Source organism: Oncorhynchus keta, chromosome 4 (assembly GCF_023373465.1).
Source record: "Oncorhynchus keta strain PuntledgeMale-10-30-2019 chromosome 4, Oket_V2, whole genome shotgun sequence".
Lineage (NCBI taxonomy): Eukaryota > Metazoa > Chordata > Actinopteri > Salmoniformes > Salmonidae > Oncorhynchus > Oncorhynchus keta.
Window position 1 is genome coordinate 19,610,764 of NC_068424.1, and position 23,062 is coordinate 19,633,825.

Here is a 23,062-nt window from a genome sequence, read left to right on the forward strand (position 1 = left end):
GAAACCCAGCCTAAGACCCCAAACAGCAAGCAATGCAGAATAGAATGGGACTGTTTTATTTACTTCTCTTTTACCAATCAAATGTATTGTAAAGGAAACGAAAACATACTACGTGTTGCAATAAACCTTTAGAATAATGCAAAACATATCCTTGACTCTATCCAGCAAAGCAACTGCCTGCCCACCAAATGAATGACAAATGGATGGATACTTGTGCAAGCTACTTCACAATCAAATTTAAATTAGGCCTAACTGAATGATGAGGGTGAAGAGGTTGATTTAATTTAGAACAACAATAGTGTAATGATGAACTTCTGTTATGCCTATTGATCAGCGTTGGCGCTCATGTTAATCATTTGACCGCACACCTCGCGGGTTGATACCGTTCTCGTTTATGTTTTACTTTGTAAAAATAACCATTCCAGAACTATTTTATTTACTGTAACTCAATTTAGTACTAATCAAACGTATTGTAAGGGAAACGAAAACATGCTGTGTGTTGAATAATGCAAAACATATCCTTGATTCTATCCAACTTGATGAGCGGGAAACAAACAATGCCAGACAGCCTGCACAACTGGCCCATCAAAACTACACCTAAACTAGGGCTGGGCGATATGACGATATATATTGTGTGACGATAGACGTTTTTCTATTGTTTCATATTACGATCTATCGTTTATTTCGTTGTGTCGCAAATCACACTCTTTATGGCAATATTTTTTGTCAATTGGACAACGCTTAGCGTTCGTGGAAGGAAATTTACAACACAAATAAACATGGAGGAGAGTGAACGTGACACAAGAGCACGGAGACACGGAGCTCATACCTAAAAGAGGGGCTACTTCGGTCACATGGATGTGGTTTGGGAATGAAAAGCCTGACATAGGAACAGAAAACTGTCCTCTGCAAAATATGCCGCAGACCGGTCCCGACAACAGGCTCAAACACCACTAACCTCTTTTACCACCAACGCAAGAATCATGTGAAACAGTACGGAGAGAGTCTACGGATGAGGCCCAAAAAAGCACAGTCGACTGCTCAAAACAAACCTCCGACTCAGACGTTGCAAGGCTTTTACCAGCAGTACACCATATGTTTTTTATTTCACCTCGATTTAACCAGGTAGGCTAGTTGAGAACAAGTTCTCATTTATAACTGCGACCTGGCCAAGATAAAGCAAAGCAGTGCGACAAAAACAACAACACAGAGTGACACATGGGATAAAAAAACATACAGTCAATAACACAATAGAAAAATATATATACAGTGTGTGCAAATGTAGTAAGATTAGGGAGGCCATAGTAAATGGGCCATAGTGGAGAAATAATTACAATTTAGCATTAACATTGGAGTGATAGATGTGCAGATGATGATGTGCAAGTAGAGATACTGGGGTGCAAAAGAGCAAAAAATAAATAACAATATAAGGATGAGGTAGTTGGGTGGGCTATTTACAGATGGGCAGTGTACAGGTGCAGTGATCGGTAAGATGCTCTGACAGCTGATGCTTAAAGTTAGTGAGGGAGATATGTCTCCAGCATCAGTGATTTTTGCTATTTGTTCCAGTCATTGGCAGCAGAGAACTGGAACGAAAGGCGGCAAAAGAGGAATTGGCTTTGGGGGTGACCAGTGAAATATACCTGCTGGAGCGCGTGCTACCGGTGGGTGCTGCTATGGTGACCAGTGAGCTGAGATAAGGAGGGGCTTTCCCTAGCAAATACTTAATATGAAGCGAGGGCCAGTCAACGAGAGCATTCAGGTCGCAGCGTTCGGTAGTATATGGGGCTTTGGTGACAAAACGGATGGCACTGTGATAGACTACATCCAATTTGCTGAGTAGAGTACTGGACGCTATTTTGTAAATGACATCGCCGAAATTGAGGATCAGTAGGATAGTCAGTTTTACAAGGGTATGTTTAGCAGCATGAGTGAAGGAGGCTTTGTTGCGAAATAGGAAGCCGATTCTAGATTTAATTTTGGATTGGACATGCTTAATGTGAGTCTGGAAGGAGAGTTTACAATCTATCCAGACACCTAGGTATTTGTCGTTGTCCACATATTCTAAGTCAGAACCGTCCAGAGTACTGATGCTACTCTGGGTAAGATGCTGCGGGGGGTGCAGAGCTGTTGGCCGGGGTAGGTGTAGAAAGCATGGCCAGCCGAAGAAAAAATGCTTATTGAAATTCTCAATTATCGTGGATTAGGCAAAGATGGAAGGAGATAACAGCTGCCGTTACAACTTACATTTACATTTACATTTAAGTCATTTAGCAGACGCTCTTATCCAGAGCGACTTACAAATTGGTGCATTCACCTTATGACATCCAGTGGAACAGCCACTTTACAATAGTGCATCTAAATCTTTTAAGGGGGGTGAGAAGGATTACTTTATCCTATCCTAGGTATTCCTTAAAGAGGTGGGGTTTCAGGTGTCTCCGGAAGGTGGTGATTGACTCCGCTGTCCTGGCGTCGTGAGGGAGTTTGTTCCACCATTGGGGGGCCAGAGCATCGAACAGTTTTGACTGGGCTGAGCGGGAACTGTACTTCCTCAGTGGTAGGGAGGCGAGCAGGCCAGAGGTGGATGAACGCAGTGCCCTTGTTTGGGTGTAGGGCCTGATCAGAGCCTGGAGGTACTGAGGTGCCGTTCCCCTCACAGCTCCGTAGGCAAGCACCATGGTCTTGTAGCGGATGCGAGCTTCAACTGGAAGCCAGTGGAGAGAGCGGAGGAGCGGGGTGACGTGAGAGAACTTGGGAAGGTTGAACACCAGACGGGCTGCGGCGTTCTGGATGAGTTGTAGGGGTTTAATGGCACAGGCAGGAGCCCAGCCAACAGCGAGTTGCAGTAATCCAGACGGGAGATGACAAGTGCCTGGATTAGGACCTGCGCCGCTTCCTGTGTGAGGCAGGGTCGTACTCTGCGGATGTTGTAGAGCATGAACCTACAGGAACGGGCCACCGCCTTGATGTTAGTTGAGAACGACAGGGTGTTGTCCAGGATCACGCCAAGGTTCTTAGCGCTCTGGGAGGAGGACACAATGGAGTTGTCAACCGTGATGGCGAGATCATGGAAATGGCAGTCCTTCCCCAGGAGGAAGAGCAGCTCCGTCTTGCCGAGGTTCAGCTTGAGGTGGTGATCCGTCATCCACACTGATATGTCTGCCAGACATGCAGAGATGCGATTCGCCACCTGGTCATCAGAAGGGGAAAAGGAGAAGATTAATTGTGTGTCGTCTGCATAGCAATGATAGGAGAGACCATGTGAGGTTATGACAGAGCCAAGTGACTTGGTGTATAGCGAGAATAGGAGAGGGCCTAGAACAGAGCCCTGGGGGACACCAGTGGTGAGAGCGCGTGGTGAGGAGACAGATTCTCGCCACGCCACCTGGTAGGAGCGACCTGTCAGGTAGGACGCAATCCAAGCGTGGGCCGCGCCGGAGATGCCCAACTCGGAGAGGGTGGAGAGGAGGATCTGATGGTTCACAGTATCGAAGGCAGCCGATAGGTCTAGAAGGATGAGAGCAGAGGAGAGAGAGTTAGCTTTAGCAGTGCGGAGCGCCTCCGTGATACAGAGAGCAGTCTCAGTTGAATGACTAGTCTTGAAACCTGACTGATTTGGATCAAGAAGGTCATTCTGAGAGAGATAGCAGGAGAGCTGGCCAAGGACGGCACGTTCAAGAGTTTTGGAGAGAAAAGAAAGAAGGGATACTGGTCTGTAGTTGTTGACATCGGAGGGATCGAGTGTAGGTTTTTTTCAGAAGGGGTGCAACTCTCGCTCTCTTGAAGACGGAAGGGACGTAGCCAGCGGTCAGGGATGAGTTGATGAGCGAGGTGCGGTAAGGGAGAAGGTCTCCGGAAATGGTCTGGAGAAGAGAGGAGGGGATAGGGTCAAGCGGGCAGGTTGTTGGGCGGCCGGCCGTCACAAGACGCGAGATTTCATCTGGAGAGAGAGGGGAGAAAGAGGTCAGAGCACAGGGTAGGGCAGTGTGAGCAGAACCAGCGGTGTCGTTTGACTTAGCAAACGAGGATCGGATGTCGTCGACCTTCTTTTCAAAATGGTTGACGAAGTCATCTGCAGAGAGGGAGGAGGGGGGGGGGGATTCAGGAGGGAGGAGAAGGTGGCAAAGAGCTTCCTAGGGTTAGAGGCAGGTGCTTGGAATTTAGAGTGGTAGAAAGTGGCTTTAGCAGCAGAGACAGAGGAGGAAAATGTAGAGAGGAGGGAGTGAAAGGATGCCAGGTCCGCAGGGAGGCGAGTTTTCCTCCATTTCCGCTCGGCTGCCCGGAGCCCTTAACTTACATCTGCAAAGACATGGATCCAATTTACACGTTTGAGAAACAGGGGTTTCGTGAGTTGGTGCTAACACCCGACCCAAGGTACCAAATGCAAATTGATGTGACACGTATTAATGCCAAAATAAAATGCAAAACAGGCAAGCCCCCCAAAATATAAATGTATATATAAATATGTCAACTCAGCAAAAAAAGAAACATCATCGCACTGTCAACTGCGATTATTTTCAGCAAACTTAACATGTGTACATATTTGTATGAACATAAGAGTCTACAACTGAGACATGAACTGAACAAGTTCCACAAATGTGACAAATGTGTCTGGTCCAGCGACGGTGGGTTTTGCACGCCCAATTTTTCAGTTTTTTATTTGTTAAAAAAGTTTTAAATATCCAATAAATGTGGTTCAACTTCATGATTGTGTCCCACTTGTTGTTGATTCTTCACAAAAAAATACAGTTTTATATCTTTATGTTTGAAGCCTGAAATGTGGCAAAAGGTCGCAAAGTTCAAGGGGGCCGAATACTTTTGCAAGGCACTGTATATATATATTTTTTTAAACATACCCTTGACTATATCTAAACAAATAACTATTGTTGATTTTTAAAATTGATATATCATGTAGTAACCAAAAAAAAAGTTTTATATTTGAGATTCTTCAAAGTAGCCACCCTTTGCCTTGATGACAACACTTTTTTGGTTACACATACTACATATGTGTTATTTCATAGTTTTGATGTATTCTACAATGATATTATTCTACAATGTAGAAAATAGTAAAAATGAAGAAAAATCCTGAGTAGGTGTGTCCAAACTTTTGACTGGTACTGTACCTCGCAAAGCAACTGCCCTCTATCCCTCTCGATCATGCATTCTTCTGTCTCTTCTCTCCCACTCCATGTCTGCCCCACACAGACCGGACAAGTAGGCACGCAATGGATTATGATCATTGTACTTAATTACCACATTTTCTGCACTAATGTAACATAGATGCTGGGAGTTGAGAAGCAGGGGGTAAGTTTAATATAACAAGAAACATGGACCGATGCAATGTTGGAGTAGCGTCTAGACATGAACAACAGAAAACAATACTGCCTGGGGAATGAACCTAAGGGAGTGCCAGATAAAGGGGAGTAACGGAGTCCAAGTGTGCCTAATGATGAAGAGCAGGTGTGCTCAATGATGAATGCCAGGTGCACGTAATGACGCAAACTACAACTCCCTACTACATCGCACAGTTCAGGCCTGATCCAATTTATCTCTAGATAAACTGTGCATTGAGCTCAGCGAAAGAAAAATAACTAAATGGAATTCAAATAATTGAACCGACGTAGGGCAAGTTGTTTAAAAAGTAAAAAATAATCGACATTTCGGTTAATCGCTCAGCACTACTAGCGATTAGCATTAGTGGCTAACAAGATTTATTTTAGGGACAACTTGCTATGAAAAGATAAACTACCAGACAGTAGATACACAAGCTAGTAGTTTAATTACAGAACACTTGTGAAAAGCAGTATGTCACCAATATGTTGTTGCATCTATCAAACTATGCAAACTGCTGAGTGAACCGCAAGAAAGTTCTCGTGACTCCATGTTGGAGAAACGGCTCCCTCCTTGAGTGACAGGGAGCAGGGCTTGATGTGCGAAGGAGCATGCAGCAGGAGAAGAGGGAGAAAGATGACTCAAGTAGCAAACCGAATAAACTATAAAAACGGACATTACACCTGCTGGAGTTGCATATCATATTTAACAAACCAAACATTGAAGTACTGTTAAAGTAAAAACACAAACCAGTATGTGCGTAAATACCGGTTTACAGTAAAATACGGTACCACCACCCAGCCCTACCTTGCTCAAGGCACATTGACAGATTTTTCACCTTGTCAGCTCATGTATTTGAACCAGCAACCTTTAGGTTACTGACTCAGTGCTCTAATCGCTAGGCTACCTGTCACCCTTGTTCCATGTGGTAAAGGTTGACTCTTCTCGCTCGCTTTTTCTTCCCCAATCTCAGGAAGTACGAATTAGTTTTACGTAGAGATTAAGATATTAGGGCCTCCGAGAGGCACAGTGGTCTAAGGCACTGCATCGCAGTGCTAGCTGTGCCACTAGAAATCCTGGTTGGAGTCCAGGCTCTGTCGCAGCCGGCCGCGACCAAGACACCTATGGGATGGCGCACAATTGGCCCAGTGTCGACCGGGTTAGGGGAGGTTTTGGTCGGCAGGGATGTTCTTGTCCCAGAAGCATACTAGCGACTCCTGTGGCGGGCCGGGAGCAATGCTCTGTGACACGGTCGCCAGGTGTACAGTGTTTTCTCCGACACATTGGTGCGGCTGGCTTCCGGGTTAAGAGGGCATTGTGTCAAGAAGCAATGTGTCTTGGCTGGGTTGTGTTTCAGAGGACACACGGCTCTCGACCTTCGCCTCTCCCGAGTCCGTACGGGAGTTGCAGCGATGGAACAGGACTGTAACTACCAATTGGATACCATGAAATTAGGGAGAATTTTTTTTTTTTCTAAAGACAAGGTTATTAATGGCTTTGGATTTGTTATCTTCAGCCAGAGGAAGGACAACAAGACATTTTGCAACACAAAACTGGAGAACTTCAGACATCAATACAGAAATGCATGACGGCATCTCTACATTGACAGCGGACCTTTGATTTCTGTGTATATAGGCTATTGCCTGTTAAATGGCTGAACACTTGTGGATATGGGAAATGTAGATATTGGAATGTTCAACAAAGAAAGTCAATTGTCAGATAATTTCATATGCTTTAGGCCAGGCATACGTATGACATGTTGGCTGCTACAGTTAACGTAAACCGTTTAATCCTTTCTCCAGTTAGGATAAGGCTTTTCCTTCATGTCTGTCTTGAAACCTACTGCAACCAATCAATCAAGCACAGGGACAGTCTCATGCCAAGGATGCCTATAGCCCCACAGCCAATCTGTGTCCTTGGCTCAAGCCAGATGCTCGGGAAAAGGCAGAGCCAACAGACATGTCCTCTCCGCCTCTGAAACCATGGCAACCAAAAGACAGGTCCATGGTGACCCGATGGCAGTGGAGAGAGCAGCGGCCTATTGGGAACCGAACACATAGAAGTAGAGTTACCAGTTAGCTCTCTAGCTGGTATGGATCTACATTCTAGAATTATATTTCTGTGTCTGACCACACTGCTGTTCAGTACAGAACCAGTCCTCCTCTAATGGTCTTCTATTTTACATTGGATTTGAAATCATTGCTATGGATTATATACCGAGCTCTAATTGTTTTGTCTTCATTAGAAAAAGCTGCATGAATGTATGAAAAAATATCCAGCTGGGTGAACGTTGCATGAGCGTTGGATAAATGACACACTTTTTTTTACCCACATTGAGCGCATAAACAACAAATGAGCCCATTTCTGCCCTAACTATACATTGTGAATACATTAAGAACATTAACATGAACTCCCCTCCATGTTGTTGTTGGTCATGTGATCCCCTTCTGCCGCCTTGATTGGTCCGAAACATTGCTAAGTGAGAAGTGTCCTGTTATGGAGCTTTAACCTGATTTGGTTAATGGAATGTGTGCTTGTGATAAATAAAGCATAGGTCTGCTTCACACCTCGGTCACCGCATGCATAATCCATTATAGGGGAGATTGGTGTGCACTTGCATGTCATATGGAATCAACAAGAAAGGGGTCTACTGATGTATAACATTATAAACTGGGCGGTTTGAGCCCTGAACGTTGATTGGCTGACAACCGTGGTATATCAGACCGTATACCATTGGTATGACAAAACATTTATTTTTACTGCTCAAATTACGTAGGTAACCAGTTTATAACAGCAATAAGGCACCTCTGGGGTTTATGGTATATGGCCAATACACCACGGCTAAGGCCTGTATCCAGGCACTCCGCGCTGTGTCGCTATGCCCTTAGCCATGGTATATTGGCCATATACCACAAACCCCAGAGGTAGATTGTTTTGGATCTGCTAATAGATGTGTACTGCGCATTTGAACTTCTGGGACTATCCCATTGGTTCTATTGTGCAGTGCTTCATTTGTAAATTGAGAGGTTCCCGAAACAAAAAGTGAGCTGAGAGGGGGTGAGCTGGGGGGGCTCTGAGGTACTGGAACGCATTTTGCGGGCTGTCATAGAGCAGTAGAGTCTGTTTTTTTAAGCCTAGTGTCCGGGAATAATTTCCCTTTTAGAAATGCATTTCATGCAATTCTACATCATTTTAGAAGACTGGAGACTTCAGCTAAATATTTTTTAACACCTCACAAATGATCGAAACGACAGGCTACTTTGACACTGACAAACTGAGAATCTGAGATAAATAATAACGACCTTGTCTTGAATCCCTCGATAGCCTAGGCCTAGGTGTGTGGAGACGCATATTGCACAATATGAGGAGCAAATTACAGTCCTGAAAAAGCTTTCCTGTTTCACTGACTCACCCAATGATGTGCCAAAAGCCTATCTCTCTCTTGTTTTACTTTGTAAAACAATGCTGCTCGCTAAATAGGTATATTTGGAAGTTTATAACATACTGTATTTGGTAGCCTACAGACAGATTAGTATTCCCTTTTCAGCAGAATCCATTTGCTTTCCAACAGGTGTTTTCCCACGATTGTACTTGAAATATTGCAAAAGGCCAGTTTTGGCAGCATGCTGTTCATTGACAGATTTGTCACACGTTCCCGACTGTAGGCATGCCTTGTTATGCCTTGTTATTGGGATACACACAATCCACAGCTAGGCTATTTATTTGAAATAAGCGATTGATCCTCTGTGGTTAAAATACAGGCCTCCTCCTGGTGTAGTATTCTGAATTATTTCATTTCTTCTGAACAGACAGCAGTAATTTTATAAATTAGGCAAATGTATTTCAGACCGACAACAGTGTGCCAGTGCCAGCTGTGATGCACTTAATTTCCTCCATCTTCCATCTTGTGTAGCAGGAGAGCCTGGAGCCCCCCCACCCACACACACACACAGCCCCAAAGCCCATGATGATGTGTCAGATGCTGCAACAGTCCTGGCTGCCTGGCGCAAGCTCAACTTTCTGCCTACAGCCGAAAGTGAAGTCATCAGTCTAATTTCGAAGAGACATCACTGCAGCTATCCAACACTAGCTCTCCATAGGAGTAGATGGACAATAAGATATTCAAGTCTTCAAGCTTAAGTCATCATTTGGACATGGAATCAATTCCATTCAAACTCACGCAAGTCGAGAGTTGAAGTGGAATTGATTGAGGGCACTCTTTCACACTCAGACCACTGAGATCATAGATGGAGAATGGGAAAGGGAAATGGGGTTTTGCATAATTTTGCATAATGCTTTTCCACCTGAGTAAGGCACATGTCAACTCTGAGCATTACAGAGAGGAATAAGCTCTAAATCTGCTGCCACAGTATCAATATAATAGAAAAAACAGATCAGAATATATATTTACTGCTTACCATTTTATTGACATTTTGCGTATTCATTTATGTTTTCATAAAACCCTAAAATAATTTAATTTTCTCTTGGTTGAGGTTTTAAGAGGGCATGCAAAGGGCTTGAGCCTTGATAATCTAAAACATCTGTGTGTGTGTGTGTGTGTGTGTGTGTGTGTGTGTGTGTGTGTGTGTGTGTGTGTGTGTGTGTGTGTGTGTGTGTGTGTGTGTGTGTGTGTGTGTGTGTGTGTGTGTGTGTGTGTGTGTGTGCTATTTTTCCTCATCTTTCTCTCTCTCAGGGAAGTGTGAGAAAAGACTAGCACATACGGCGAGAGAAAAAAGTGTGTGATCCCCTGTTGATTGTACATTTGCTCACTGACAAAGAAATGATCAGTCTATAATTTTAAATAGTAGGTTTATTTGAACAGTGAGAGACAGAATAACAACAAAAACATCCAGAAAAACATATGTCAAAAATGTTATAAATTGATGTGCATTTTAATGAGGGAAATAAATATTTGACCCCTATACAAAACATGACTTGACACGTTTATCTCAATACTTTGTTATATACCCTTTGTTGGTAATGACAGAGGTCAAGCATTTTCTGTAAGTCTTCACAAGGTTTTCACACACTGTTGCTGGTATTTTGTCCCATTCTTCCATTCAGATCTCCTCTAGAGCAGTGATGTTTTGGGGCTGTTGCTGTGCAACACGGACTTTCAACTCCCTCCTAAGATTTTCTATGGGGTTGAGATCTGGAGACTGGCTAGGCCACTCCAGGACCTTGAAATGCTTCTTACGAAGCTACTCCTTCGTTGCCCGGGCGGTGTGTTTGGGATCATTGTCATGCTGAAAGACCCAGCCACATTTCATCTTCAATGCCCTTGCTGATGGAAGGAGGTTATCACTCAAAATCTCACGATACATGGCCTCATTCATTCTTTCCTTTACACTGATCAGTCGTCCTGGTCCCTTTGCAGAAAAACAGCCCCAACACATGATGTTTCCACCCCCATTCTTCACAGTAGGTATGGTGTTCTTTGGATGCAACTCAGCATTCTTTGTCCTCCAAACACGACAAGTTGAGTTTTTACCAAAAAGTAATATTTTGGTTCCATCTGACCATATGACATTCTCCCAATGTTCTTCTGGATCATCCAAATGCTCTCTAGCAAACTTCAGACGGGCCTGGACATGTACTGGCTTAAGCAGGGGGACACGCCTGGCACTGCAGTATTTGAGTCCCTGGCGGCGTAGTGTGTTACTGCTGTTAAGCTTTGTTACTTTGGTCCCAGCTCTCTGCGGGTCATTCACTAGGTCCCCCCGTGTGGTTCTGGGATTTTTGCTCACCGTTCTTGTGATCATTTTGACCCCACGGGGTAAGATCTTGCGTGTAGCCCCAGATCGAGGGAGATTATCAGTGGTCTTGTATGTCTTCCATCTCCTAATAATTGCTCCCACAGTTGGTCTTGGCCATAGTGTAGTTTGAGGTTGTGGACAGGTGTCTTTTATACTGATAACAAGTTCAAACAGGTGCCATTAATACAGGTAACGAGTGGAGGACAGAGGAACCTCTTAAAGAAGAAGTTACAGGTCTGTGAGAGCCAGAAATCTTGCTTGTTTGTAGGTGACCAAATACTTATTTTCCACCATAATTTGTAAATTAATTCATAAAAAATTAGACAATGTGATTTTCTGGATTTGTTTTTCTAATTTTGTCTGTCATAGTTGAAGTGTACCTATGATGAAAATTACAGGCCTCTCTCATCTTTTTAAGTGGGAGAACAAATACTTTTTGCCCCACTGTATATGTGCTTTCTTGACCTTGTGGGCGCAAATACTTATTTCCCTCATTAAAATGTAAAATCAATTTATAACATTTTTGACATGCGTTTTTCTGGATTTTTTGTTGTTATTCTGTCTCTCACTGTTCAAATAAACCTACCATTAAAATTATAGACTGATCATTTATTTTTCAGTGGGCAAACGTACAAAATCAGCAGGGGGTCAAATACGTTTTTCCCTCTCACTGTATGTAGACTTTCAGATACAATTTTTTCAAGGACCTCATCTGATAAGTAGAGCCATTTCCCTTGACCAGTTGATGCCCATACTAAAGAAAGCACACACAGTAGGAAAACCCCCAGGGACTCTAAAGGATGAGGCCAGAATTAGGGAGAGACATTTGATTTGATTCCACGCAGAGAATTAGCAGCATCAGAGAGGATTATAGTGTGAAAGCAGCACTATGTATCGACAAAATAGGGTTTTCTCACCAGAGGATAGACTGGAGCCCAATGACGACATAATTCAATGTCTTAAAGGGATGAGGGGACACACAAAAAGTATGAGAAGGCAGAGTAGGATGAGATAAATACAGTTGCAAAACTTCTTGCTGCGGTGTGCCCTACTGAACAGGACCCAAGAAAAGATTGAAAAGTGTCAGGGCAAAGGCAGGGCAATGCCTCAATCTCCCTCAACGGTGGAGGTTCCATAGGAGGGTCAGTCGGTATGCTTCTCATCACACATGGATTTGACCTTTTCACTTGGACAGCTTGATCTGAATGGCACTGCAGCCATCGTTTCATTACAGTCACATGACTGGGCTGACTCCTGTCAGGGCAGATGCCTTTAAACTAAAGGTCATACACAAGCACAGATCTAGGATCAGCTTTCCTGCCAACACCATTAGAAGGTAAAAGTGCAAATTTGACCATAGATCAGATTCTGAAAATTTTACTTTCAGAGATCTCACTTTTCAACCTGCCCTTTCAGAAAACAATTTCAAAACGGTTCTGCTGTGGCCATCTTGATCTAGTGATGTCATCTTCTTAAAGTGAAATCCATAGAATCTAGGGCTGGGAATTGCCAGGAACCTCACGATACGATGTATCACCATACTTAGGTGCAGTTATGATATGTATTGCAATTATTATGATTCTACATGTATTGCAATTAGATACTGTGATTTTATTGCTCACCATATATCTGCTGCAGAGACAAGAGAGAGGCGTGAAAAGCAACTTTGGGTCCTGTATTACAATTGTAATTATTAGAACAAGTTTTGATCAGTCATGGAAATAAAAGTGCTGAAAACCAATTGGCTCAGTATTTAAAAATAAGCTGGAGAACAAGCTATTCAGGAAAAAATACATGTTTTGGTGAAGGTGCTGCCAACCAGAGCACAAATAATATTGCGATACTGTCAAAAATAATACTGTGATATATCTTCTAAAATAATATCCCAAAATGTAACTATCGATTTTTCTACCCTTCACTAATAGAAAGTGAGGCTTGAACCAACATCAGAACCCCCCCCCCCCCACACACACACACATACAGTCTTACCACTTCTATTCAATGCCTATCATTCATCAATGTGTGTACTGAATTCTAATCACACTAGAACTACCTGAGTCAACAAACACAAAGAAACCACCATTGGCCAATGAGTCAATCTCATGAAATACTGTATGCATGCAAACCTCAACCCGTGTTTTACACAGCACACCACTCATTAGTACAATCAACTTGAATGGCCAGCCACTCACAAACCTGACAGGGGAATGTTTAACGACTAGCTGTAAAAAGTGGTCATCTCAATAAAACGACAAGCCATAGTGGTTCACAGTTTTGTCAAGTTAAACCGATAGTGTAAATAAATCATTTAGCAAAACACACTTCCACTGAAAACATGAGATATGGTTGGAGGACATGGTGTGAAAAAGTACTCACAGATGCACAACAGCATGATTCAAGTTAGCGTGATAAAACTAGAACTTTTGGAACAACAGAGTCAAAAACAATGGCAAGAAACAGCACGAATAGCAACAGCAAAATGTTGACATATTTTGTTGGGATTGCAGTTTGGTAAATAAAGAAGTAAATAAATAAATAAAGCAGTGCAGTGCAGTGTTCATCTTATCAACCTGATAGGATAGACCATAGCTAACGTGGCTGCTTAGAGGTTGAGATACATAGGGCTATAATTCATCTACACATATATATATAATATATACATATTATACACACAAAACTATGTGGACACCCCTTCAAATTAGTGGATTTGGCTATTTCAGCCACAGCCGTTACTGACAGGTGTATAAAAGCGAGCACATAGCCATGCAATCTCCATAGACAAACATTGACAGTGGAATGGCCTTACTGAAGAGCTCAGTGACATTCAACGTGGCACTGTCATTGGATGCCACCTTTCCAACAAGTCAGTTCGTCAAAAGTCTGCCCTGCTAGAGCTGCCCCGGTCAGCTGTATGTGCTGTTATTGTGAAGTGGAATTGTCTAGGAGCAACAACGGCTCAGTCGCGAAGTGGTAGGCCACACAAGCTCACAGAACGGGACTGCAACACTCACTACCGAGTTCCAAACTGCCTCTGGAAGCAACATCAGCACAATAATTGTTTGTCGGGAGCTTCATTAAATGGATTTCCATGGCCGAGAAGCCGCACAAGCCTAAGATCACCATACACAATGCCAAGTGTCGGCTGGAGTGGTGTAAAGCTTGTCGTCATTGGACTATGGAGCAGTGGAAACGTTCTCTGGTGTGATGGATCACGCTTCACCATCTGGCAGTCCGACAGACAAATCTGGTTTGGCTCATGCCAGGAGAACGATACCTGCCCGAGTGCCAACTGTAAAGTTTTGTGGAGGAGGAATAATGGTCTGAGGCTGTTTTTCATGGTTCGGGCTAGGCCCTTTGGTTCCAATGATGGGATATCTTAACGCTACAGCATACAATTACATTCTAGACGATTCTGTGCTTCCAACTTTGTGGCAACAGTTTGGGGAAGGCCCTTTCCTGTTTCAGCATGACAATGCTCCTGTGCACAAAGCGAGGTTTATACTGAAAAGGTTTGTCGAGATCGGTGTGGAAGAACTTGACTGGCCTGCACAGAGCCCTGACCTCAACCACATTGAACACCTTTGGGACACCTAATCGCCCAACATCAGCGCCCGACCTCACTAAATGTTCTTGTGGCTGAATGGAAGCAAGTCCCCACAGCAATGTTCCAACATCTAGTGGAAAGCCTTCCCAGAAGAGTGGAGGCTGTTATTGCAGCAAAGGGGGGACCAACTCCATTTTAATGCCCATGTTTTTTGAATGAGATGTTCTACGAGCAGGTGTCCACATACTTTTGCTTATGTACTGTATATTTCCTCGGCTATGTGACCAACATTTCCGCACCCTGGGTAGTGGATGAGAGTAGAGCGAATAACGTTTTCAGCACCTTGGACAGCGAAATCAACACTGAACTGGCGCACAATGTGGGGCCAGATGGGGTTATTGAGCACCACGGGCAGTGAAACGGAGCTGGTTTTGGCGATAAGATGCTTTATAGGCCTTTATAGGCCGTAACTTTTTTACACAAACTTTGAAAAGTTCATCAATTGTGGAAATGTAAAACCATTTTAACGAGCTAAAGCGACCAGATGACAGACTTCGAATGGTTGACATTGATATCACAAAGCCTGGTGGTTTACATCAATAAGACTGTGACATTGAATAAGCATAGCACAGGCCTACTACTCATTTATCTAGGTATATCATGCAGTAGTTAAAACATGACTGTTGCTGTGTATTTCCATCACATCTCAACATCACATTATTTTCAAGAGAAAATATCAGACAGGACGCTGCGCAACACTTCACGCGGTAAAATGCTGAAAATGTGCTGCCATGTTCGCAAATAAACCCCCCCTGTCCGAATCTAATTACACCAGCCCCGATATAATTTTGTGGGCGCCATCTGTCAGCTAAATAACGTAGGCAATTTTGGACCGAGATACTCGCCCACAAACAGCTGAAGAATGTTCCTTAGCGGCAGTTCAATAATGAACAGACAGTAGTATTCAACTCGGACAGTAACTACCGTCTGACCACATTACATGACAGTAACGGAGAAACTGCACGGAAACGCTCTCATCCAATAACTGTACACAATTACGCAGAGCCTGTTTCATACTGACACATTTCCTTTGACGTGATATATCGTCGGTCATTTGATGAACTGAATATATAGCCTATGTATACAAGACATATAATAAAGTAATGTAAAACCACTCTTCTCTTCTGAATAAAAATGCCATGATGACAGTGAGTTATGCACGCGGGGATAATAATGTAATATCTGCTGCATGCATAACCCTCTGCCGTCATGACATTTTGATTGGATGCGCACAAGGGAGCCTGGCTAAAGAAGGAGGGATGCAGAGGGGCGAAATGTGTTTCTTACATCCTCTTCTTCGTCCCCACATGCGCTCCTCTGTTGTTGGCATTGGAAACGGGGCCGTGCGTCTTGACAGGGGCGCGGGATCTTCACGGTATTCTCGTCTTCAACTGTTTGCCCGCCGAGTAGGTGGCTAGCTTCAGGTGGGTTGGGGAAAGATCTATTGGTGTTGATCTTGCCCGTGAACCTCTGATACATCGAAGCCATGATTCCATGTGGGGGAAAATACCCTACAGCATGCCAATAGGGAAACTGTGAAGGGATGTCGTCTAATTGACGCGGTGTTAGTTCAAAACATATATATAGGCACGGGTATCCTTTTGAGTCTCGGAATCAGTGCCCCGAACAAGCAGACAAAATTATTGTCAAATTATATATTCGATTATATATTGTCCCATTTCAGGTTTGTAGGATAGTCAATCATACAGATAGGTCCAAAAATAACGAGCCAGAATTAGTTGAGGTCTTACTCTGAATTCACAGCACGTAGTTTCATCCTTCAAACCGTTTGGGGAATAGGGATCCTTTCGATTGCAATCGATGCATCCGCAATGTGGTTTCTGCACCCTCCAAACTTGGACCGAAATAGATGATCGGTTGCGAAAAATATATATGAATCATTTACAGCATACAAAGCGATGGTTATCCGAAGCTGAAAGAGAGAGTAGCTTCAATGCTTCCCTCTTTCTCTCTTTCGCTCTGCTGCATAAGAAGTGACCGCAGATAGCAAACTGTTCAAAGACTTCTCAATACCACATCACTCATTAGGCTACCTCTTAAATGAACGATGCCCTCGTGTTCTGTCCCACTTATCCAAGCGACAACATCTGAAAAAACAAACAAACACCAGAGCTATGTCAGCCCAAAACGAATTATCACCACTTTGCAGATTGCATGGGTACAAGGAATCTGTTTTCCGAGTTTATTATGTTTTCCTCACGGTCTCCACCGGTGCTGAGGGTGCCATAGTACAAGAGTGCCCCCCTGTGGCGAAACGGAAGGTGAGATAAAGGTTATGAAAGTCGGAAAAATGTATAAAACGGCTATATTGTCACTCGATTCGGTTAATAAAGTTATATTACTATGTAAACTTAGTATTCTAAAACGATAGAAAATCAGTTATAAAAAAATACACACAACTTCGGGCATGCTCAATTGATAGCCATGTGCCACAAAGGCATTTACACCACGTCATATCAAAGAAATCTTTGGCTGAGTTACAACAACTTCACTTGGATATTAATATTCAGCATGTATTGCCTACAGTATTAGGACCGGGGTACTATTTAGATGCCATTCTAAGAAATACACACAGCAAGCAGCTGCAACAGAGCATGGAGTATAATTCTATAGCCTAAGTGCCATGAAGCTTAAACTGCTATTCTGCCTTATGCTGCAACTGCAAAAGCTATTTCTTGAGCAGAGTTTTTAAGCTGATTTAGACTTGTATTGCCTCAAAGAGTAATTGGATACACAGAACATATCTCTCTCGCCCATCAGCACCGTACAAGGATATTATTTTCCCACAGGAACCTGGGAGACCAGAATAATCTTAAACTCATCCTGGCTGTCTCTATGGCATACGGAACACTTCAGGCAGGAGTTCATAGAATAAGGGTATCTGCTCTGTGCTGGGGGTTTTGCATACGCAAAGGGCTCTGTAAATGATACATGCTGCTACAACATACCTGCCAGAGACTATGATGCATATGCAACAAGTGTTCAGATTCACCCAAAAATTGAAGTTATTAACATATATTTGATAGGTTATTAGACAACACAGGTGGTACACTGTACATGGCACACACACACCTTTCCTGTGGGAGGGTGAGATGGGGAAAGGAGTGCTAGGCTTGGTGATGTGGATAGGCTACACGGTAAATGTGATTACATTTTGAGCAGCAGTACCCTGCGGTGCAGTAGCTAAGAGTGGATATATTCTAGCACCTCCTCACATTCAACTAAAGCATAGGCTCTGTGGGGTTATGATTCATCCATATAGCTTAAAAAGAGGGCGTTGCTGCATCCAAGGCATGGTAGTTATCAAGGGAGAAGGGATTGGCCTATCTGCTGTGCTCTAGAGAGCCAACTCAAAACTCAATAGTAGACAGAGAATGGGCAGGGTCCTTCCAGTCATAGAACAATAGGGATAATTCTACAGCAATACTCACGTCTAGTTACCATCACCCAGGAATTATGTCATAACAAGCTTAAGGTATTATCAAGTATTAATGACTTGTTTAAATGAAAACAGAATGTAAAAGCAACAGTAGGCTCAGCCCTTTCTTCTTTAGGTTACTGTTGGGTGCAACATGTCTACAGCTATCCATTGATGGCATTTTTCTATGTTCATGTTTCGAGTCAGGAGTACTATAACAGCAGTAGTTAAAAGCAAGGTCAGGTAGTGATGTCCACTGTCTGTGACGCAGAATCAGAAACATGCACAGGACAAGGATGCTGCCACTGCCATGGTACAGAACTGCCACATCATGGAGTGTATTTGCCTCAGACAACAGCTTAACCTACTCTATGCACACCGGCCCATTGCCTGGGCAAACAGGACACATCTACACCTCTTCATTATAGTCTGGTGGACAGGAAACAACAAGCAGTTTCCCAAAAACAGACCAACACTGGCACCTAGTGGATGGATAATGGTGTTTTATTTACATTTACATTTCTTACTTTTCATTCCTGGTTGTAAAATATTCCCCCATATCCACCCACATACACTGATCAAAATTATAAATGCAACATGGTTGGTCCCATGTTTCATGAGCTGAAATAAAAGATTCCAGAAATGTTCTCTCAAATTTTATGCACAAATTTGATTACATCCCTGTTAGTGAGCACTTATCCTTAGCCAAAATAACTAAAATGTGCAGTTTTGTGACATAACACAATGCCACAGATGTCTCAAGTGTTGAGGGAGCATGCAATAGGCATGCTGACTGCACGAATGTCCACCAGAGCTGTTGACAGATAATTTAATGTTCATTACTCTACCATAAGGCACCTCCAATGTTGTTTTAGAGAATTTGGCAGCATGTCCAATCGGCCTTGCAACCGCAGACCACGTGTATGGCGTCGTTTGGGCGAGCAATTTGCTGATGTCAACGCTGTGAATAGAGTGCTCCATGGTGGCGGTGGGGTTATGGTATGAGCAGACATAAGCTATGGACAATGAACACAATTGCATTTTATCTATGGCAATGTGAATGCACAGACATCTATCACTCGTGTTTAATTGCTATATTGTAATTATTTCGCCACTATGGCCTATTATGGCCTATTTATTGCCTTACCTCCTTAGTCCTACCTCATTTGCACACATTGTATATTGACTTTTTCTATTATATTATTGACTGTATGTTTGTTTATTCCATGTGTAACTCTGTGCTATTGTTTGTGTTGCACTGCTTTGCTTTATTATGTCCAGGTCGCAGTTGTAAATGAGAACTTGTTCTCAACTAGCCTACCTGGTGAAATGTATTTATTTATTTTTATTTCACCTTTATTTAACCAGGTAGGCTAGTTGAGAACAAGTTCTCATTTGCGACTGCGACCTGGCCAAGATAAAGCATAGCAGTGTGAACAGACAACACAGAGTTACACATGGAGTAAACAATTAACAAGTCAATAACACAGTAGAAAAAGGGGGAGTCAAAATACAATGTGTGCAAAAGGCATGAGGAGGTAGGCGAATAAATAATTACAATATTGCAGATTAACACTGGAGTGATAAATGATCAGATGATCATGTACAGGTAGAGATATTGGTGTGCAAAAGAGCAGAAAAGTAAATAAATAAAAACTGTGGGGATGAGGTAGGTGAAAATGGGTGGGCTATTTACCAATAGACTATGTACAGCTGCAGCGATCGGTTAGCTGCTCAGATAGCTGATGTTTGAAGTTGGTGAGGGAGATAAAAGTCTCCAACTTCAGCGATTTTTGCAATTCGTTCCAGTCACAGGCAGCAGAGTACTGGAACGAAAGGCGGCCGAATGAGGTGTTGGGTTTAGGGATGATCAGTGAGATACACCTGCTGGAGTGCGTGCTACGGATGGGTGTTGCCATCGTGACCAGTGAACTGAGATAAGGCGGAGCTTTACCTAGCATGGCCTTGTAGATGACTTGGAGCCAGTGGGTCTGGCGACGAATATGTAGCGAGGGCCAGCCGACTAGAGCATACAGGTCGCAGTGGTGGGTAGTATAAGGTGCTTTAGTGACAAAACGGATGGCACTGTGATAAACTGCATCCAGTTTGCTGAGTAGAGTGTTGGAAGCAATTTTGTAGATGACATCGCCGAAGTCGAGGATCGGTAGGATAGTCAGTTTTACTAGGGTAAGCTTGGCAGCGTGAGTGAAGGAGGCTTTGTTCGTGGAATAGAAAGCCGACTCTTGATTTGATTTTCGATTGGAGATGTTTGATATGAGTCTGGGAGGAGAGTTTGCAGTCTAGCCAGACACCTAGGTACTTATAGGTGTCCACATATTCAAGGTCGGAACCATCCAGGGTAGTGATGCTAGTCGGGCATGCGGGTGCAGGCAGCGATCGGTTGAAAAGCATGCATTTGGTTTTACTAGCGTTTAAGAGCAGTTGGAGGCCACGGAAGGAGTGCTGTATGGCATTGAAGCTCGTTTGGAGGTTAGATAGCACAGTGTCCAATGACGGGCCGAAAGTATATAGAATGGTGTCGTCTGCGTAGAGGTGGATCAGGGAATCGCCCGCAGCAAGAGCAACATCATTGATATATACAGAGAAAAGAGTCGGCCCGAGAATTGAACCCTGTGGCACCCCCATAGAGACTGCCAGAGGACCAGACAGCATGCCCTCCGATTTGACACACTGAACTCTGTCTGCAAAGTAATTGGTGAACCAGGCAAGGCAGTCATCCGAAAAACCGAGGCTACTGAGTCTGCCGATAAGAATATGGTGATTGACAGAGTCGAAAGCCTTGGCGAGGTCGATGAAGACGGCTGCACAGTACTGTCTTTTATCGATGGCGGTTATGATATCGTTTAGTACCTTGAGTGTGGCTGAGGTGCACCCGTGACCGGCTCGGAAACGAGATTGCACAGCGGAGAAGGTACGGTGGGATTCGAGATGGTCAGTGACCTGTTTGTTGACTTGGCTTTCGAAGACCTTAGATAGGCAGGGCAGGATGGATATAGGTCTATAACAGTTTGGGTCCAGGGTGTCTCCCCCTTTGAAGAGGGGGATGACTGCGGCAGCTTTCCAATCCTTGGGGATCTCAGACGATATGAAAGAGAGGTTGAACAGGCTGGTAATAGGGGTTGCGACAATGGCGGCAGATAGTTTCAGAAATAGAGGGTCCAGATTGTCAAGCCCAGCTGATTTGTACGGGTCCAGGTTTTGCAGCTCTTTCAGAACATCTGCTATCTGGATTTGGGTAAAGGAGAACCTGGAGAGGCTTGGGCGAGGAGCTGCGGGGGGGGGCGGAGCTGTTGGCCGAGGTTGGAGTAGCCAGGCGGAAGGTATGGCCAGCCGTTGAGAAGTACTTATTGAAGTTTTCGATAATCATGGATTTATCGGTGGAGACCGTGTTACCTAGCCTCAGTGCAGTGGGCAGCTGGGAGGAGGTGCTCTTGTTCTCCATGGACTTCACAGTGTCCCAGAACTTTTTGGAGTTGGAGCTACAGGATGCAAACTTCTGCCTGAAGAAGCTGGCCTTAGCTTTCCTGACTGACTGCGTGTATTGGTTCCTGACTTCCCTGAACAGTTGCATATCACGGGGGCTATTCGATGCTATTGCAGTCCGCCACAGGATGTTTTTGTGCTGGTCGAGGGCAGTCAGGTCTGGAGTGAACCAAGGGCTGTATCTGTTCTTGGTTCTGCATTTTTTGAACGGAGCATGCTTATCTAAAATGGTGAGGAAGTTACTTTTAAAGAATGACCAGGCATCCTCAACTGACGGGATGAGGTCAATGTCCTTCCAGGATACCCGGGCCAGGTCGATTAGAAAGGCCTACTCACAGAAGTGTTTTAGGGAGCGTTTGACAGTGATGAGGGGTGGTCGTTTGACTGCGGCTCCGTGGCGGATACAGGCAATGAGGCAGTGATCGCTGAGATCCTGGTTGAAGACAGCGGAGGTATATTTGGAGGGCCAGTTGGTCAGGATGACGTCTATGAGGGTGCCCTTGTTTATAGAGTTAGGGTTGTACCTGGTGGGTTCCTTGATGATTTGAGTGAGATTGAGGGCATCTAGCTTAGATTGTAGGACTGCCGGGGTGTTAAGCATATCCCAGTTTAGGTCACCTAACAGAACAAACTCTGAAGCTAGATGAGGGGGCGATCTATTCACAAATGGTGTCCATGGCACAGCTGGGAGCTGAGGGTGGTCGGTAGCAGGCGGCAACAGTGAGAGACTTATTTCTGGAGAGAGTAATTTTCAAAATTAGTAGTTCAAACTGTTTGGGTATGGACCTGGAAAGTATGACATTACTTTGCAGGCTATCTCTGCAGTAGACTGCGACTCCGCCCCATTTGGCAGTTCTATCTTGACGGAAGATGTTATAGTTGGGTATGGAAATCTCTGAATTTTTGGTGGCCTTCCTGAGCGAGGATTCAGACACGGCAAGGACATCAGGGTTCGCAGAGTGTGCTAAAGCAGTGAGTAAAACAAACTTAGGGAGGAGGCTTCTGATGTTGACATGCATAAAACCAAGGCTTTTTCGATCACAGAAGTCAACAAATGAGGGTACCTGGGGACATGCAGGGCCTGTGTTTACCTCCACATCACCCGCGGAACAGAGAAGGATTAGTATGAGGGTGCGGCTAAAGGCTGTCAAAACTGGTCGCCTAGAGTGTTGGGGGCAGAGGATAAGAGGAGCAGGTTTCTGGGCATGGTAGAATATATTGAGGGCATAATGTGCAGACTGGGGTATGGTGGGGTGCGGGTACAGCGGAGGTAAGCCCAGGCACTGGGTGATGATGAGAGAGGGACATGCTGGTTGTAATGGGTGAGGTCACTGCATGTGTGGGAGGTGGGACAAAGGAGGTAACAGGGGTATGCAGAGTGGATCTAGGGGCTCCATTGTGAACTAAAACAATGATAACTAACCTGAA

At 44.0% G+C, this 23,062-nt stretch overlaps 1 protein-coding gene across 4 annotated transcripts in view; it reads right to left on the reverse strand.

Annotated features, from left to right (window-relative positions):
* LOC118382565 (dipeptidyl aminopeptidase-like protein 6) overlaps positions 1 to 23,062 on the reverse strand; it is a 337,979-nt gene that overhangs the window by 184,342 nt on the left and 130,575 nt on the right. The window contains exon 1 of one of the 4 annotated variants that reach the window (XM_052503584.1): positions 15,979 to 16,859. The exons of the other annotated variants lie outside the window; for them this stretch is intronic. Within the exon in view, the coding sequence (XP_052359544.1) occupies positions 15,979 to 16,179 (201 nt within the window). The 5' untranslated portion in view covers positions 16,180 to 16,859. Of the gene's footprint in view, positions 1 to 15,978; positions 16,860 to 23,062 lie in introns of those variants that run through there. 4 annotated transcript variants of the gene reach the window in all.